The sequence below is a fragment of the Eptesicus fuscus genome, chromosome 15 (genome assembly GCF_027574615.1).
Source record: "Eptesicus fuscus isolate TK198812 chromosome 15, DD_ASM_mEF_20220401, whole genome shotgun sequence".
Lineage (NCBI taxonomy): Eukaryota > Metazoa > Chordata > Mammalia > Chiroptera > Vespertilionidae > Eptesicus > Eptesicus fuscus.
Window position 1 is genome coordinate 49,602,128 of NC_072487.1, and position 19,754 is coordinate 49,621,881.

Here is a 19,754-nt window from a genome sequence, read left to right on the forward strand (position 1 = left end):
GGAATCAAGGGACCCAGGAGTCCCAGTTTGGGAACCGGAAGGGTGTGGGCAGGCTGTGGAGATGGACTGGGCACCCCGTAAAACCAAAGCCCGATCGCCCCGGGCTCACACCGTGGCCTCACTACATCTAACCCCGGGTAAACCTTGTCCTCACACTTCCCGTCCTGAAGCACAGGTCTGACCCCTGGTCACATTCCAGTGGCGCCTTCATCTGCCCAGGCCCAGGATGCTTGCACGCTGAGCCCTGTGGCCTGGCTGAGCCCCAGGCCTGACCCGCTAGAACCTCTGGACTGTGTCTCCTGGATGCAGGGCTGACAGCCGCACCTCCTTGCTTCTCTGCCCCAGTGGGTCACGCCCAGGCCTGGGCACTCCTGGAGGGCAGCTCTGGAGACGACCCTTGACAGGCTTCTGCCTTGCCAGGACCCAGGAGCCTCCAGGACTGACTGGACACCATATGGTACCTGCCTCTCTCGACCCCTCATTCCCCACAAGTCTGCCCCTGACCTCCAGGGAGCCATACCTTACAGAGAAGCAGTCTCTCCCCAACTGTAATTTCTTCCTCCTCCAGGCCTGAGAGGAGGGGTCCCTGGAAGAGGAAAACCTTCCCAAAGCAGGTCTGTTCCAAGGACTCATGAAATGGTGACGTTTAATGAGAACCCCCCCACTCCCCTCCCCTGTATATACATCTATAAAAAATTCAAATACAGCAAGTTACCATTGAGTCAGACTAGAAGGGACTGACAGGGCATTAAATACTGTGGGGTCGGAGCAGGGAAAGGGGAGGGTTGTACAAAACAGGAGTAGAGGTGGGAGACTGAAAAGTATGGGCGCTGGGGGGAGGGGGATGGCTGGGCCCCCCCAGTGTCAGGAGCTTATAATCTGATGGTGGCAACAGAGACCCTGGGACAGACAGGAGGCTGGAGCAGGAGGAGAAACTGTGGATGTGAGGGGCTCCCCTCAGGCCCCCACGGGCTCCTGGGAGTCGCTGGCGTTGGAGGGTCCAGCCCGAGGGGGCAGGGTCGGGGTGAGGTGGTCTTTGGTGGGTGGGTTAGCTGCGTGGCCCTCCTCCTCTGGGGGAGAGTCGGGGGCCGGTGGGGTGTGGTAGGGATGGGAGGTGGCAGGCCCGGGCCCGCCGGGGTCTCTACAAATTGTGTCTGAAAAGAACGCAGAAGGTCCTCCTGCCCGTGTGCAAAATAGAAACCGGGGTCTGCGGGCTCAGCTCCGGCCTCCTGCTCCTCTGCAGGTGCGCTGGCGTGTCCTCACAGGGTGCCGGGCTCTGGGGAGACAGGGCGGGGCTGTGAGGGATGAGGGAGGGGTGGGCTCCCCTCCGCTGTCCAGCCTCCCTTCACTCACCAGATCAGGAGACTGCTGGCGATGGCAGCAGCGGCCGCCAGGGCCAGAGTGACAGGGACACTGGTCCCGAAGGGTGCAGAGGGTCCTCCGCTGCTGCCCAGCTCCCCGGTGTCACAGATCTTCGTGGTGGGCGGGGGTGCCAGTGAGCTGGTGGTGCTGGTCGTGGTCTCTGGGGAACATGGGGGAAACTCAGGGCAGGGCCGGGGCTGGAGATTCGTGAGGAGCTCTGTTCCTGCTTCCGGCATCACCCCAGCGCTGACTCCCCATCAGACCGCCCCTGCCTCCCCCATCAGGCAGATTCTGGTTCCCCGAGGCTTAGAGATGATCCCTCTACCCAACGGCCTCCACCAAGAACGTCCAGACAGCAAGAACCAGGAACAACCTGGCCGGTGTGGCTCCGTGGTTGAGCATTGAGCTATGAACCAGGAGGTCACGGTCCAGGGCATATGCTCGAGTTGGGGGCTCGATCCCCAGTGGGGGGTATGCAGGAGGCAGCCGATCAGTGATTCTCATCACTGATGTTTCTATCTCTTTCTCCCTCTCCTTCCTCTCTGAAATCAGTTACACACACACACACAGACACACACACACACACTGAGTGGCCAGATTATTATCTCTGAATGCATAATAATCTGGTCACTCAGTGTGTGTGTGTGTGTGTGTGTGTGTGTGTGTGTGTGTGTATTGGAGGCCCGGTACATGAATTCGTGCATGGGTGGGGTTTGGCCAGCCTGGCCAGGGGGAGGGGACATGGGCTGTTGGCTGGCCTGCCTGCTGTTCGAACTCCTGGTCGAGGGGACAATTTGCATATTAGCCTTTTATTATATAGGATATACACTGAGTGGCCAGATTATTATACGTTCAGAGATCATAATAATCTGGCCACTCAGTGTGTGTGTGTGTGTGTGTGTGTGTGTTGTGTGTGTTTATTTATTTTTATTTATTTTTTTAAAAAAAGAACCAGGAACAGTAGGGGCTGGACAGACAAGTGGAAATGTGGCAGCCACAGCTGAGGGTCAGAGGGTCCAAGGCCCAGGAAGAGTTGGAGGGAGCAGGACAAAGCCAGGCAGCAGTGCAGGCTGGGGGTGGGGACAGGCTCACCGGGAGCCTGGGCCTCCGTGGTGAGGTGTCGTGGCTCCTCGGTCCAGGGTGTGGCATGGGCCGCCACGCTCCAGTCGCTCCATGTCCCGATCTCATTGTCCTTGGCTGCCACCTGGATGATGTACTCCTTCCCAGCGTAGGCATCCGTGATGGTGTGTGCTGTGCCATCCGACAGCTCCACCTGCAGCCAGACCACAGGGGTGGGGGTGGGGTGGGGGGAGGGACCCCTGGGAGTCAGGAGAGTGAGGCACCCCCAGAGGAAGTGAGAACGCTTCTGGGGAGAGGAGTGAAGACACCCCCGGGAGGAATGAAGATTCCCCTGGGAGAGTGAGGGGACATTGAGAATATTCCTGCGGGAGAATAAAGACACCTCAGGAGGAGACCCCCAGGGGGGAAGACGGTCCGAAGGAGAGGGAGGAAATCTGCAGGGTGACTGGAAGCACCCCTAGGGGAGAATAAAGGGGAACTCTCATCGGTGTTTGGGCTCTGCGGTCATCCCAGCTCGGTCACAAACCCCCGCCCGAGACCTGTCCTCAGTCCCAGCCTGGAGGTGACGAGAGTGACAGGGTGAGGCAGGACGGCACTGTGCTGCCTGCTCCCACCCAGGAGCAGTTCAGAGGAAGGAGCAGTTCACAAACACAGATGAGGAGCTAGGCTGCCTCAGTCCAAATTCTAGCTCCGTTCCCTACCAGCTAGGTGATAGGCCACTTGACTTCCACAGGCCTCTCGGTCCTCATCTGTAAAACGGTGTTAACGACCCATCTCGCAGAGTTGTAATGAGGACTCACGCACATGGGAAGCACCAGACTTCCGTCAGCTCTGTCACGAGTGCCCAGTGCACCCACCAGCCTGGCCCCATCTGGCCTCCCCTCCAGAAGGCCTCAATGTGGTTATGGCCCTGCCTGAGGCGGAAAAGGGTGGGGGCGGCTCCAGGGTGGCAGGACAGCAGGACAGCTGCTCCGTTTCCTCCTCGAGGCATCACCACCCACCCCCGCCCCAGCCGGCCTTATCAAGCAGGTCTCCCCATCCCCACCCTGCAGGCCGGCCTGCCTGCCTGTCCAGCGCCCCTCCCAGGCCCAGGCGGAGCTCTGGTTCATCTCAGCGGCACCCGCCGCCTCATTAAGCCGCCTCGTAAACAGGGGCAGCCGGTGGGGGTGGCGGAGGAGGGGGCTGCTCTGGGCCACGTCTGGCCTCTGGGCTTCTTTGGTCCCCCTTCGAATCTCCTCCCACCCCCCACCCCCACCCCCGCTACACCCCATCCTAGAAAACTGGGGTCTGTGCTACCTGCCCTAAGAGGCTGTGAGTACATGCATGCATGCGTGTGTATGTGTATCTGTGTGTGTGCAGCTCAGTCCAAGTGAAGTGGGAAGCCCCTCCTATTCCCTCTGAGCCTGTGGCCCTGAGGCAAGAGGCACTGGTCAAGGTCAGGGTCAGGGTGAGAACCACGTTGGGCCCAGATCTGGGCTTAGTAAGTCCATCGCCCAGCTCTGGAAGATAGGTGGGCCCCCCAGACCCTCCTCTCCTGGAGTTGGGCTCCAGTTCCATCCCTGGTCCCCAGTCCCCTTTTGCTCTGCAAAGACTCCCTCTGGCTGAGCAGCCCCGGCTCCTTCAGCTCCTCCTTCCTCTTAACCGGACTCAGCCCCCAAGCCCCTCCTTTGACTGTCTCCCAGACCTCCACATCTGCCTTTCCCCAAAGGAAGAGCCATGGGGAGCAGATCAAATTACCCCTTGGTGGGCCCATGGTGGGCACCATACCTCTAGGAATGTGTCCCAGAAGCCCAATGCCCTGCAGCAGCCACAGCTCCTAGGCCTGGGCCCTTCTTGCTAGGTTGTCACTAATCCCTTAATCCACCTCCTTAAGAGAATGGATCTTCAATTGGCAGGAATTCCAGTAGCTGGCTTTGGCCTCACCCCTGAGTCCTCCATCCAGTCTCCCGTCCTCCCTGCCGAGTTAGGGCCAGAGCAGAAGACACTGGGAAGGGAAACCCAAGCTGGGTCCCAGTATTTGCCTCCCCCTTGTCCACGGGCAGGACAGCTCCTGCCAGGCCTCATGGTGCCCATGGATTCCTGGACTGTATCTCTCATTTCCTCCTGAAAATCCAAGTGATGTTTTTCTCTGCTCTCCCCCTCCACACCCTCCACACCCTCCACCCCCAATTATACACCTGCCTCTCTCTAAGATCAAGAATCGGGGAGAGAAGATCCTATTCAGAGCAAAACGCAAGTTCAAAAAGGCCATAAATCTGGCCAACCGCAATGCCAATGAGACGTGGAATAGGGCTAGCATGTGCCACAGGCCACACATACTCGTGCCACAGAGCCCCACGCATTTTGCTCTGCCCACCTCCGTGTGGGGTCGACCCTGCCCATGGTGCAAGCCAGTGCGCGGCTTTGAAGTGTTAGTCACATGCATGTATGCAGCGTGGTTCCTCCTGAGGACCACGTGTGTGTGTGCATGTTCCCGTGTGTGTGGTGGGCAGTATGCCAGGTCCACTGCAAGGCGTGTGCGCCGCGACGCGCGCGGGGCTGCTGCCTGTAGCTCGTTAGCCGGGGAGGGGGGCTTGTGAAACTAGACCCTGGTTATTAGCAATGCATTAGGCTTGGGCAGCTGGCCAGGCGGGAGGGACTCCGGACTCTGTCAGGGAACATGTGAGCGTGTGAGCAGCCTTTGTGGGGGCCAGGCCTGCAACCCGGACAGGCATCCTGGAATCGAATTACGCACTTTAAAGGCTAGCTGGGAGCGGGGCATGAGGAGATGGGGCTGGAGCCTGGTGGATGCGGTGGGGATACAAGTTGACCCCCAGGTGCCAGCCTGGCTTGCCCCATGGGGCACCCTCCCAGCCCCAGTCCTAGCGCATGGACCTCGTGGGCCAAACACAGCGCCCACAACCCGATGGACCCAGGGCTCTCAAGGAGAAAGAACCTCAAGTATGTCCCAAACCCCCTGTCTGCTCCCCAGAGCGCTCCATCATAGCTTGATTAACATCCCAGACCACAGCTTGACCCACACTATCCCTTGTCCACTGCTTAGTTCCCAGCCCAGGCCACCTTCTGCCCCATAACCTTAAGTTGACCCCTACGCTAAATCTGACTTTGGAGTCCTGACACTAGTCACGGCCTGAACTCACACCCTGCACCAAACTTGACTCCACTGCCTAATTCTGACCCTTTGAGCCCATCTGTGAGTCCTGAGGACGGGGCTGTCCCGGACGCTGGGTCCAGCACAGGCCCAGAGACTGGGCCACAGTGTAAGAGGGAGATGCCTGGTCAGGGCTGAGAGCCAGAAGTCAGGAAGCTGCCTGCCCTGCCTGCCACCTCCCTTCCAGCATCTCTCTCTACAACCCTAGGGAGCCACAAAGACAGACGTGTTCCCATCTCATTGGAGCCACCAGGAACCCTTCAGGGCCGTAGAGAGGACACCTCCCTCAGCTCCATCCACCCTCCCAGGCCCGCCTGGTGGCTTCCCCCCTCAGAAAGCCTCTCTGACTGCCCTCAGGCTTCACACTGGAACAGTTACCAGGGGGGATACAGGCACTCGGGTTCTGGGCAGGGGAGGGGAGGGCACTCACATGGGTTCTGGGCAGGGGAGGGGAGGGCACTCACATGGGTTCTGGGCAGGGGAGGGGAGGGCACTCACATGGGTTCTGGGCAGGGGAGGGGAGGGCACTCACATGCTGCCACTGGTCCTGGATGAGGGGTCGGTAGCGCAGAAAGAACTTGAGAGGAAAGGACTCAGGGTCGGGCCAGGTTGAGGGGGTCTGCCATGTCACCTCTAGCCGGCGAGGGTTGCTGGGCACCGGCCGGGCTACCACGTTTTCTGGAGGATCCGGCTTCACTGTTCAGGAGACATAGCTTTGTTACCACACTAATCTCTGAGAACGACCCGGCCACCATGTCCGCCACCTCACGTCACCAACCACCGTCATCATCATCACGGTTGCCATCCCTCTTCTCTGTTAAGTCTGGCAACACCATTAACAGCCATTTCATTCCTTTCACTTCACATGACTGTATTATAGTCACTGTCACTAGCTCATGATGTCAACATCCCAAATTTCATTCCATCATCCCCACCCGTCCTTATGATGACCAGTATCCCAATTACTAAGCCTATATGATGGTTCTGCCAGCACCCCCATCGTCACCTGGATCACCCCCCTTCTGCACCGGCATCATACACTCCCCCCCAAGCCTGGCTTTTCACTTCAACTTTCCCATTTCCAAACTGAGACATGGCCTCCCTTAGAAGAGTCTGGGTTTGAAGTTGCTCTGTGGGACAAGGCTGAAAGACAGTCCACAGGTGTGCAGATCTGGGTTGGAGGTAGGCTGAGGATTTGATGGGCGCATATAAGGGCCCAGCTCATGTAGAAACGGTCTGCCTGGGGACCCAACCACGGGGTGGGGAGGCAAGCAGAGGGTCTGGCTGGGTCTGGCTAGCAGTAAGAGAAGGCAGGAGGTCTGTCCGGGATGGAGCAGAGATAGGCAGAGGGTCTGGCTGGGATGGGGGTTGGGGAGAGTGCAGTATCTGTCCCACTCCTGTCTCCTGTTCTGACACCTCATTCATCACAGGCCGTAAGGAAGCTATTAGTGTGTGCGTGGGGGGGTGGAGGCTGCAGCTGCACAAGGGTCTGGCCCAGCCCCCCCCCTTCCCCCTCCTGAATGCTGTGGGAGCCAGAGAGATGATGGGAAGAGTTGCTGGAGAGGTCTCTCGGCCCCTGCAGGTAAAGGACACTCACTCCGATGTCTATAGGTATATACACATGCCACGCATATATGCACACGTGTGTATATATACCATATAGACCTGTGTGCAAGTGTGAACATCCCACCAATGTTCATATATGCCTCTGGCACATACCTACTCACACACTCCCACTGAAGTAGGCAGCGGGGACCCCCTCTTCCCACGTACCAATGGTGAACTCGTCAAAGGTGATGGCTGTGGCGTTGTGGCCCAGGGCGTTGCTGACACTTATGGAGACCTTGTACTTGATGGTGGAGAACAGGTGCATGTAGCGGATGTGGCAGCGGTTCTTGAGGGCTGGGTCCTTCTCACAGACCATGATTTTGGAGCCGTGCCTGGGGCGGGGCGGGGGGGTGTGAGGCCCAGGCACTGTTACCAAAATCAAGGGTCAGGTGGGGCGGGGGTGGGGGGGGTTGGGAGAGGTCAGAGGTCAGGGTTGTAACTGGGTCGCAGGCGTGTCTACTCACATCACAGTCACATTGAAGGTGTTGGGGATGTAGGTGGGGACGGGCAGATGCCAGCTGCAGTAGAAGCCCTTGGGGTAAGTGTTGGAGCGGCAGCTGAGCACGGGCTCCCGTGGCGGCACTGGGGTGAAGACAGCATGGTCAAGGCATTCTTGGAGCCCCCAGCCCCCTGGACTGGTATGGGGACAGGTGGGCCCCAGAACCCCAGCTCTCCCCCTCCAACCCATCAGCAATGCCAGAGGTTGGGGCGGGGGGACTGTCAGCGAGGGTCTGAGGCTTCCCAGGCCACAGAGAGCCAGATGTTTAATTAAAGAAAAACAAGGGCTGTAAGGAGAGGGAGCACCCCCCACCTGCTCAATGGAGGCGGGAACTGTGGGGAGCAGGGGGCTGCGGGCCTCAGCTCATCAATCACAGGATGGAGGTGATGTCTGGGGGAATCAGACCAACCCCATCTCCTGCCACACTGTGTCCATCCCCAAACTGGGTGACAGAGGCCGGAGGGAGCCTGGTTGCTGGGATGATCAGGGTGCACTCCCTGGAGAAGACACCCCAGGCTTCCTCTCAGAAGAGAATGAGAAACATGAGGACAGGCCTGGTGGTTCCACAGGAAGAACAGCATTGGGTGGCTGCCCACGTTTGTATCTGTACGTGTCTGCATGCGTGGGCATGTGTTCCATGTATGACACGAACAAGTGACCCGTGACGGGATGTAGGTACACGTGTAGGAGCACCTATGTGCATGGCTCTCAGTGTGCCCACATATGATTGCATGTGTGCATTTGCCTATTGAGAGGAAGCTGCTGTTCCCTTGGTGGGGACCTCATCCCAGCCCTCGCCCTGGCTTCTCCATCAGAGACCCTTTAAGAAGCCCTTTACATGGTCAGCAGCTGTCTTCACTTCGAAAAGGGGAGGCCCAGAGAGGGAGAGGGACCTGCCTGGGGTCACACAGCAAGTCAAAGCTGGGCCTGTACCCCCGGATGGGGATACCACCTACAGGACCACACAAATACACTTGGGGCGTCTTTTCTGCTGTCTAACCACACTCCGATGCCATGAGCACTTAGCCCAGCTGTCCCACCCTCCGGCACTGGGCAAGGCGTGAGGACAGCCGGCTCAGGTTCCTGGAAGGAGGCAGCTTCTGTGATCCGACCCAGGCAAGGAATGTCCTCAGTGGCTCCAGGGACACTGACACCTCCCTGCCGTGCCCCCTCCCTCCCTCCCCGCCCCCTGCCTGACAGGTGGACAGGAAATAGGAGGGGGCAGTTCAATAAGCCAGGGGCGGTGAGGGGGAGTGCATGCCTATGCTTGCTGAGTGGCCACGGTGACACATGGGGAACTGTGGGCTTTCGTCCACAGTGTGCACGTGACCGTGAGTGACTCAGTGTGATTTTGTGTACATACATGTCCAGCATGTGTGAGTATGTACGTATGTATTTGTGCTGACCCCCCGGCGCCCCGTCTGGCTTTGCAGCCGGAGAGAGGAGGGGCTCTGAGAGGCATCGGGAAGCTCCGGTGTCGCAGGTGGAGTGGGCAATGCCATGGCAGAGGCAGCTGCACGCCCCAGGCCCGCGAGGGAAAGCCGGAGCCCAGCTGAGCCCCCACGAGGGGCAACCTGCACTCTGCTCCCTGCTGTCTGCCTCCCCCGGAAGCCTTCCTGGCCCCGTGTCCATCTCATGTCTGTTTCATGTTCATACTGTGTGCCTCTCGTATCCCTTCCCTATCTGCCCAGGGGCACAGAGGCGTGGGGTGGGGGTGGGGTGGGGGGCGGCCAAGGACACAGGAAGTGCCTTGTGGGGGCCTGTGGGCCAGGCCAGAGTTGGCAGCCACCCCAGGAGGAAAGGACATTCCGAGGTCGGCTGAAAAGCTTCCACTCCTCCCTTCTGCCGCCACCCCCCCTCACCCCCAGCTTCAAAGGAGAAGGGCGCTGGGGGGGAGGGTGGGGGGGTGGGGACTGAAGCCTGCAGAGTCAGCTAGCTCCCTGCCGCCTGGGACTCTCGGGAGGGCAGCGCGGGCCATGGCACTGGCCTCACAGGCCCCCTCCCCCGGCCAGCCTCCCCACTGACCAGCCTCTCCCATTCCTCAGACCATCGTCCCCCCTCAAACCAGCCTCCCCCTCAAACAAGTTTCCCTCTCTAACTGGGCAGGTCATGGAGGGCTGGGGGGCCAGGCAGGGCTTTGTCTGTCATCTGGCTATTCCTGCCTGGCCCTGGGCCCTGAGTAGGGAAGGGCTTGGGTTTCCTGACAGGGACCAGGTTTCTCAGAGGGAAAAGGAGGAAAGAAAAACAAAGAAAAGGAAGAAAAGGAGTGACTTGCTGCAGCTGGAGCCCAGCTGAGGGGCCGGGTGGGCGGAGGTGGGGGTGCTGCGAGAGACCAAGTGTGAGGCTGTGGGACAGTGTGCGAGCAGGAGGCCTGCTGCGAGTGCAGTTTTTTAAGACAGTGCAGTCGTGAGGCTGTGTGTGTAACTCTTGAGAGGCTTCATGTGTGTGACTGAGACGCTGGGCAGTCGTGGAACTGTGTGATTGGCTGTGTGTGTGACTCAGGGAAAGGCTGCTCGAGTTTGAGACCGTCTATGTGTGTAAGGCTGTGCAGGGGGCACCCTGCAAGTGCATGTGTAAATGTGCTGCCAGGTCTGGAACACAGTGACAGCAAGACTGCATACCTGAGACACTGTATGCAAGATGGAGTCTAAGCCTGAATGTATTTTTCAAACTGGGTGTGGGAAGGTGCCCAGAATTCTAAGTGTGTTCACATGTATGAGCTGAACACTGTGTGAGAGCGTGCTAGAAAGAGCTCACATGCATACATATCTTATGAGCTTGGGCGTGTTCCGGATGCCCAGGCATCCCGCGTTGCCTCTTGTGGGGACTCCTGAGATGTCCAAGTGATGCCGTCCAAGTGGCAGGGTGTCCCTGGGTCCCACGCGGGGCTCTGTGTGCGTGCGCGTGTGTGTGCGTGTGCCCTCGCTGGCCCGGGCTTTGTTTGTTTTCCTCCTAATTGGCTTGTTTTTCCATGTCCAGCCCACCAAACCGCATGTTTTTCCTCTCATCTCGCCAGCCCGCCTGGGCTGGAGCCCCCGGCATGCACGAGGCCTGCCCGAGGCCCAGAGAGGAAGGAGGGGCAGGCGGCCCACAACCCTGGCCAGCCCAGATCAGGCTGGGCAGGGCAGGACCCTTCCAGCTCCAGCCCTGCCCAGGCCCTACCCACACTCCTCCTGCCTGGCATTCAAGGGCCATGGCCTGTCCCAACCTCATCTTGTGGCATCCCTTGATATACCCCAACTTCTGGACTCCCAAATGCTCCCCCCTCCCCCCCCACCTCCCACAGGCTGCTCTTTCCTTCCCAGCCAACAGGGCTGAGGGCAAAGTAATGCTGAAAAGGGGGTCTGGAGCCTCCATCCTGACCAATCAAACACAAATGTTAAAAAACTGGATAAGGAACTGTCCAATTTAAAGTTGGCGGATTAATCTTGGATTTGTTTTAGCTTAAAAACAGAATGACACTGCATCAGCTGTGTCTAGTAAACAAAAGACTATTAAAGGGAACCCTGTGATCCTATTTACTAATGGGGGGAGTGCGGAGGGGGGCGCCTTCATTGCCCTAGGCAGGAGACTCCCCAGGGCTGTTTGTGGGGATCCACCTGAGGGCAGGAAGGTGGATCAAGAGAAAGCAATTCAGGGATCAGTCTGATTAAGAGGACTTTCAACAGGATATTTTATTTTATTGTTTTCGTTATTCCTCACCCAAGGATATTTTTCCATTGATTTTTAGAAAGTGGAAGGGAGGGAGGCTGGAGAGAGACACACAGAGAGAAACATTGATGTGAGAGAGACACATCCATTGGTTGCCTCCTGCACGTGCCCCAACCAGGCAGGGGGTCGAGCCTGCAACCGAGGTACGTGCCCTTGACTGAAATCGAACCCGGGACCCTTCAGTCCATGGGCCAATGCTCTATCCACTGAGCAAAACCGCCCAGGACTCAACAAAATATTTTTATGATCAGGTTCCTGTGGAAATAGCGACTTAAAAATCATGTATGTTTAGGATAAACATTAAATAATTTTTGTTTTGAATGACCCACAAATCAGGGGTAAATGTGTCCTGTTCTCTGAGTGCTGGCAAGAAGGATAATTTGATATTGAGTGTTGCCAAACCCAGTCTCTTGTTACTAATAGAAAGTGACTGAGACAATCATGATTAATGTCCCCTATTCCTCTGGCCAGCTCTTTAGGAGGAAATAAGGCAATGGGAGATAAGTACCTGTTACTAATGCCACAGCCAATTCACGGCCAGCTGTTCTCCGACAGGCAGGGCCTGGGAGTGGTCAGGACTATATGTAAAAGTCTGGGCTCTGGTCACAACAGGGCAGCTGTGGGCATGTTCTGTGTGTACGGACTCTAGTAATGACTTCTAGACCAATTCCTTCAAAGAAGACCAAGTCATCAGGAATGGGGGCCCAGTGTCACCCAAGGCCCAGCCATGACTGCCAGCCTTGTCCATCCTGAAGACTTGGGGGAAATCAACTGAGAAGTCAGGAGTGTGAGTGACAATGCCAAGTTGGCCTCATCCTTCTTGCTTCACACTCAGTATATGCAACCTCCCCACCCCAACCTCCAGCAAGGCGGGGGGGGGGGGGGCGGGGGTGGGGGAGGGGCTGAATTCTCCACTTGGGGTGGGTCGGGTGGGTCGTGGAGGACTCCTCTAGGCTGGTCCTGCATTTCTAGGTCTGGACAACAGGGGTCACTCCACTCCTGGCTTACAACTAAGCTGTTTGGCAAGGAAAGCCTTCTCTAGAGTTTAAACATATCAAACAAAGGCTTTTGTGAGGAAAGGAACATCCCCACCAAAACATATTCCACCCCTCCTCTAGCCCTACTGGGGGGTCCGTGTTTTTGTGGAGGACCCTGAGCAACCCTTCAATCTAACATTCCCCCTGGTTTTCCACACCGATCTCCTGACAGGGGGCAAGGGTCTGCTCCCGGGACCCTCAAGCATCTCCTCCCCTCAGTAGCTGCCAGGGAGGGTAAAGAAACCATCTTTACAGTGGAGGGGGCGTCACCCAATTGGCATGAGGCCAGAGAAGCTTGAATCTTTGGCTCAAGGAGAAAATAAATAAAGCTGTTTCTACATAGTTATTCTGTCCATGACAGCCTCTAGCTGGGACCTCGATGCTGACCCTCAGCAACACTGATAACCTCACCCTTCCGACTTCTCCAAAGTCTTCTGCGAAACCCCATTCACCTGGGCTTCCCTCTACCTGCCTGCTGGCTCCTTCTCTCTTTGTGGCTCATTTCTCTCCATCAACACCTTGCACCGTGATCGTCTTCGGGGTTCATTCTGGGTCCTCTTCTCTCCACATCCCACAATCTCTCCCTTGGCCACCTCATCCCTCCCATGGCCTGCACGCTGACAGCTCCCTAAATTCCCATCTCCAGCCCAGATCTCTCCCTTGAATCCCAGACCATTAGATTCACTGGCGACCAGCCATCAACTCCTGGTTGTCGCCCAAGGACCCCAACACATGTGTCCACAGCGGGTATGGACGGTGCCACAGATCCCTCACCCATACGCGGTGCTACTGCAGTTAGTTGCCTAAGAGCTTTCTTTGGCCACCAAAGCCTGCATTGCCTGCTGATGCACCAGGCCAAAAGTGCTGGAGAATGGACGGCATCCCCGCCCCCCACCCCAGGAGAATCCCCCACCAAGGATGGGCAGGAGTTGGTGTGTAAGCACCCAAGCTCCCTCAGCCCCCTGGCAGGAGACCTCCGAGGCTCACGTTCTGCCTGGGCGGCCAGAGTTCCCCCAATGGATTAAGCTCCAGTGGCCCAGACTTCGTGGCTGGTAACTTTTTAGTGACTAACTTAACGTCCTATCATTTTCCCATTCCCCTAAGGCAGTGGGTGGCAAACCGCGGCTCAAGAGCCACATGTGGCTCGCGAGCCGCGGTTTGCCGCTCTGTTGACTAATGAGTTTGCCGACCACTGGACTAGACTAAATGTTACCGTGTAGTTGGAAGCTGTGAGGATTTAGGCAATTGTGGCATATTGTGTGCAAAGAGGTAAAGGGTAGTGTATGACACCGACCACTGCCCTCAGGTGTTTCCGTCACCTGACAAACTACTGGCATATGAATTCTCATCTTGGGAGCCGATTCCAGGGAAACCAAGAGACACTGTCCAAACGGAACCTACTATCTTCTGCTCCAATGGACCCTCCTACTGTGTCTTTGTTGCAGTGATTGGTACCGCCAGTTGTCTTGACTCCTCTTGCTCTGCTCTCCTGTCCCCACCTCCACTCCTCCTTTCCCGGGTCTCCCCTAGTGCCCGTAACTATACCTGTATAACCCCAGGCCCTATTTCCCTCTGTAAGGCTCTCACGGCCATCCCCTGAGAGCATACAGTGCAATGTGACTGCTCCCGCTCTGAGCTGTGACCCCGGGATTACTCCCCACCAGGCCCCAAATGGGCCACGACCTACCAGCCCTCCTCTACCCATCCTGACATAGGAACAGGATTTCAGGATCTCAAAGACTTCTGGGGTCAGGGGGGGAGATACATGTGCAAAACAGCCAGGGGTCCGGACTCAGTGGGCAAGACTTGGCTCAGAGTCAGAAGAACAGGCTGGGATGGAATCAGAGGGCAAGGGCCAGGATGTGGCAGCCCTCCTCCCCTCACCAACAGGAAGGGGACTTGATCTACGCCAAGGGTCTGGGCCTCACTGACAACCCGTGTGAGTGAAGTAGGAGATGGGATGAGGGGTTGGGAGCAACACTTACAGCCCACATGCAGAAGGACTTGGTGGCGCGGGTGCCAGGAGTCACGGTGGAAGCAGGCATAGAGGCCGCTGTGGCCCAGTTCCAGGCCCCGGAGCACGAGCTGAGAGCCATTGAGCAGGTCAGGGGCCAGGTCTGTCCCGTTTACCTGCCACATCACAGCTGCGTCCCAGTTGGCTGTCCCACATGGCAGAGTCACGTCCGAGCCCAGGCGCTCGTACTGCACGTGGGGTGCCTCTGTGGGGGTGGGGGGGACACAGAGCAAAAGGAACAGGTCACAGCCGTGCCCAGGTGAGAGCCCGTGAATGTGCACGAGTGAGGAGTCCAGGCCAAGACGCTCTGGGTCTGACGGCGTGAGCGTCTTGGGGAGAGGAGTGGTGTGCAGAATGTCTCCAAGGCTGGGCAAGTGCACAGGTATGTGAGTGTCTCCAAAACTGTGTTTGAATGAGTGATTTTCTGTGTGTGTGTGTGTGTGTGTGTGTGTGTGTGTGTGTGTGTGAGAGAGAGAGAGAGAGAGAGAGAGAGAGAGAGAGAGAGAGATTGTGTAGAGTACTGGGAAGTATTTTAGAACTCAGTGAAAACCCAGTTCACCTCTAGTCCCTAGGTCCTTTAAAAAATTTTCCTGACCCCATGACCCTAACCCTCTTACCACCAACAGGCCCAGCCCCAGTCACTGACATCTGCTACCCAGGCAAGCTGGAGCTGAGGGGCCCCATTCCTGGACTCCTTTCTCTGTCTTTCCCCATCTGTTTCTCTTCCCCATCCTTATCTCTTTCTGTCTTGCCTTTCTCTCTCTCTCCCCCTCTGGCCTTCCTGACAAGCCCCACCTCCCCACCCCCAAGCAGACATCCAGGGCTTGGGCAGCAGTAGAAGGGAGAATGGGCTGGGTGGAGGACAGGAGCCCTAGGGAACTCCTGGCAGCTGTCAACTTCATGAGGCAGGAACTGCTTGGGGTGGGGGTGGGGGAGTGCTGGGACTGAGGGAGCTCTCTGACCATTCCTCTCCTGCCCCCAGGAGGGGCCTGTCAGAGCCAAAAGCAAACCCCAGCCCTGGCCTCAGCAACCCAGGCGTGATGGACAGAGCCCAGGAGACTGGAGTGGAAGGGCGGGAGGGAGCACCTGTCGAGAGGCAGCGCTAGGTGGGGGAGGCATGTGGGACAGAGAAGTCCCAGACACCCATCTACAGACACCAGCAGAGAAACAGGCACCGAGAGCCTAGCCGGGAGATGCAAATCTACTCTCTGCATCCTGCCCCCCAAGTCTGGAAGGACAGATGCTTCCCTGGTCTCAGCCAGATCTGTGGAGTGAGGGTAAGAAGAAGGGGGGGAAGGGGAGGAGTCTGGGTGGGGGGGCTGCGGGATCCCTCGTTAACACTCGCTCAAGTCTCCCCTCAGAGAGCTACCCCACTGAGTTAGGAAATTTTCAGAGGCAGCTCCTGTTAACGAGCCAATTAAGTTGGGCCAGTGGCCTCTTAATTAGACTTGTTAACACCACCAGGACCGCAGGGGGTAGGGATCCCCCTATGTCACCAGCCACCCCTTCCCTCCATCGCAGCCCCCTCCCCGTCCTGCTTTTCTCTGTGCTGCTGGAACATCTGTCCCTGTTTGTTGCCTCTGTCGGCCTCCCTGTGCTGGGGTCTCTCCATAGCTCCAGGTCTCTCCCCCGCTGCTTGTCTCCGTCTTGCCCCTCTCTGAGCCTCCCCGGCCCTGTCGGAGGAGAGGGAAGCAGGAAACCCAGCCAGCCCTGACCATTCGTCTGTGGGGCCTGGGACCAGCCGAACGGAGGATGAACGGGGCGGAAGGGCGGCGGCTGGGGGCCTTGGAGGCCACAGCTGTGAGGCTGGACTAGAGACTGAATGGGGGCCTCCCCCTGACCAGAGGCCCAGTGTCCAAGGCTCAAGCCATAGAGCACCCCCCCCCCAAATCCACCAGCCCTAGCCATTGAGCCCCCTTCCATCCTCCCTTCCAAAAACCTGGAGCTTCCAGGAAACATGCCAAGCCCCTCTCTCTGCACCCCACCCCCCAGCAGAGACTCTGCGTCCAGCTGCCTGAGGAGGAGGCTGAAAACTGACCGATGGGGAGGGGGAGTGGCCATCATGGTCCCAGCAGCAACACATCAACACTGACCAACAGCAGCTCAGAACTAACATGGACCCAGGATGGCCCTTTAATCTGGGGGGGCAGGTACAGCTATAAGATGAGGAAACTGGAACCCATCAGCACAACACATTCAGTGGCAGTGGGATAACACTTCCTCACTGCACCCTGTCCCCCTCCCAGAGGGCACGGAAGCACAACCCAACGACAATGACAAACCAACGACGTAAGGGCAGGACAGGAATGAAAAGCGACCATGTCGGAAGACAACTACAGGCCACAAGGCAGAGGCAGAGGGGGGGCAACGTGACATGACAATCACACGGTGCCACACGGCTACGGTAACACAGCAATGGCCATACGCACAGCCATGCAACAGCTCCAAACATGGCAGTGATTTAATCCTTTGTCTCTGGACAGCTCTCCTCCCACCCCATGGGTGTCCCTACTGATGTGCTGTCCATTTCAGAAATTAAATCAAGCAGCAGGGGGAGGATGAGGTTCTTGGCCCTGACGCGGTGACAAATGCTCCAAAGGAATCAGCTGTGAAAAGGTTGTTAGAAGCCAGGATGAGAGACAGAGACAGGATGAGGTCATGGACACAGAGAACACAGAGGGACAGAGCTGAGGGCTCCCTCACACCTGCGCACACAGGCTCACATGGGGACCACATGCCGGAAACAGTCTCCCTGGGCGCCCTAAGCAAGTTCACATCGCCACACACACAGGACGAGGACAATCACCACAAAGAACAAGCGCACGCAGCAGGACAACAGTCCACAAGGTCAAGGCCACACAGAGACGTGTCCACTTCAGGGATGGTAACACCTGATACAAGATCACGTGCACGCACAGGAAGGGCACCATGCCCGAGAGGCACGGTTATACATACTGTATGTGGGGGCATGGCCTCACACACGGGGAGACAGCTTAACAGGGGCACAAGCACACGGGCAGAAACAGAGAGAGGCTATCCTACAGTCTCAACCGCAAGGACACAGACCCACGAAAGGCAGGGCCACACACGCACAGACAATGTCACACCGAGGCCCAGCCCGCAAGGATGCGAAGAGAAACACAAACAGGGACACGGTCTCTCCCACACAAGAACACAGCCGAGCACACAAGAACAGTCTCACACGGGTGCAGGGAGGCGGCCTTGGTCACACGTGGCTCTGCTTTATACAAAGGGTAGGGACCAGGCCACTGGTAGAGACCGCTGCAGGCCCCGGCAAGTCAGGCCGGCACAGGAGCCCAGAGCAGGCGGGAGGTCGAGGGGCTGGACTGGCGGTGGTCCCTCTGGTCCCTGCCCATTGGGGAGCAGCCCTGGGGCAGGCTGGGCTCTCTGGGTCTCATCCAGTGTTGGTCTCACAGGGAAGAGACCACAGTAGCCTCGACCTACTGCCCTCCCTGAACCCATAGCCTTGAGGGTGGCAGAGCTCTGGCCTGGGCCTCAGAGATGCCCTCCACTTCTCTGATTCTACCCAAGCCAGTTGGGGTTGGGGCGGGTGGTGCAGGACACCTCCAAAAGGGGAGCTCCCCATCCTTGGAGCCTTGTTTGAGGAGTTTCAAGGGCAGCCCCTGTTCTTTCCTTCTTTCTTTCTTTCTTTCTTTTTTTAATATATTTTATTGATTTTTTACAGAGAGGAAGAGAGAGGGATAGAGAGTCAGAAACATCGATGAGAGAGAAACATCAATCAGCCGCCTCCTGCACACCCCCCACTGGGGATGTGCCCGTAACCAAGGTACATGCCCTTGACCGGAATCGAACCTGGGACCCTTCAGTCCGCAGGCTGACGCTCTATCCACTGAGCCAAACCGGTTTCGGCATCAGCCCCTGTTCTGATGTGGCTCTTTGAGGTGCTGCCTCAAGTGCAGTGGAGGGGCCCGTGTTCAAGCTAAGAGGGCGCCGGTTTCCCAGCAGCTCCCACTGGCCATTGGTAGGGGGCGGGCAGGAGGCTGCCAATGGTGCCACCTGAATAATACCTGCCTCCTCCAGCCATTCTGTTCCAGCTGACTGACCAGTCCCCTAACAGCGTGCCAGCCTCTCCCACTTGTCACCCTGCCCATTCCCCCTTCTTGTTCTCCATCTACCATCTCTGTCTCCAAAGTCCCTTGCCCACTGTCTCTCTCCTGCTGCCTGTCCCAAAAGGCCCCAGGAGACTCCATTTCACCAGATACTATACGGGGGCCTTGGCGCTAGCTGCCCCCAACTTCCATCCCACCTGTCTGTACCCTACATCCGTCCTTGTGGGAAGAGGGACAGATCATCTCAAGCCAGAGATACCATCAACATGAGACTACCCAGGAGGGACTGGAGGACCATGCCTATGATACAACATCAGTGGGTCCCCCTGCACATCAGTGTCATATAACTCACGTCCTTCTGGGTGCTCATGGGTGATGATGCCAGCACGTGCCAGTGTGTGGCTCTCAGGTGAGTGCATACAGCTCTGCCAAGGGAGGTTCATCCTCAGCTCTGGGAGAGGGTCAGCAGGGAACACTCTCCCCCCCTCACCTCCCCCCCCCCCCCCGCCAGCACTCACCCTGAGGACTGTGTCTCTGGGTGTAGACAACGGCCGTAGCGGCAGCAAGCACAGCACAGCAGGCCCACGGGACAGGAACAGCCATCTGTCGGGAGAAACAGGGGTAGCAGGAAGGGAGGAAGGGGCAGCATCAGCCCAGGCAGGAACCTCCTAGGAGCCCCCCACTTCTCAGGCAAGACTAGGAAATCCCAGCCCTAGAGCCGGGCACCTTGACCCCAAATGCCCTTCTTAATGGGGCTCAGGATCCTCTTTCGAGCAATAGAAAACATTATTGGCATCTGTACGCAAAAGTTTGCTAAGATGGTAGAAGGCAATCTACAGCAGTTTGCTGCTTGATTAAGGCTGCTGGCTGCAGGATGTAGTCAACTGCGGATGAGTTATAGAACCATTTTTCTTTAAAAAAAATAATAACTTTACTGGTGAGGTTGGCTAATTAGCTATAAACGTCGCAAAATGAACGGGTGATGTTTTAACTTAGCTGGAGGTCTATACTTCTCCAAATTGACTTGAATGGAAGGTCCCTTGCTGTGCTCCTGGGGAGAGAGCCCAAAACCTGGATGCTCAGGAGCCCTCAGCTCTGCCCACCAGTGAGCCTTGCCACTGGCCCTGGGAAGTTCAGAGCAGACGGGTCCAGTGTGACGAAGGTCAGATGTGGCTTTTGCTTTAGTGTGCAGCAATGATCA

General features: G+C 57.4%; 1 protein-coding gene across 1 annotated transcript in view; it reads right to left on the minus strand.

The window, feature by feature from the left end:
• Positions 1-1,200: 1,200 nt before the first annotated feature.
• The window catches only part of CNTFR (ciliary neurotrophic factor receptor), a 30,593-nt gene continuing 12,039 nt past the window's right edge, over positions 1,201-19,754 (minus strand). The window contains exons 2-9 of the mRNA XM_008141961.3: positions 19,072-19,156; positions 14,434-14,667; positions 7,666-7,783; positions 7,367-7,533; positions 6,126-6,289; positions 2,455-2,635; positions 1,354-1,522; positions 1,201-1,276 (exon numbers count right to left, since the gene is read on the minus strand). Coding sequence (XP_008140183.2) covers position 1,276; positions 1,354-1,522; positions 2,455-2,635; positions 6,126-6,289; positions 7,367-7,533; positions 7,666-7,783; positions 14,434-14,667; positions 19,072-19,156 — 1,119 coding nt within the window. The 3' untranslated portion in view covers positions 1,201-1,275. The remainder of the gene's footprint in view (positions 1,277-1,353; positions 1,523-2,454; positions 2,636-6,125; positions 6,290-7,366; positions 7,534-7,665; positions 7,784-14,433; positions 14,668-19,071; positions 19,157-19,754) is intronic.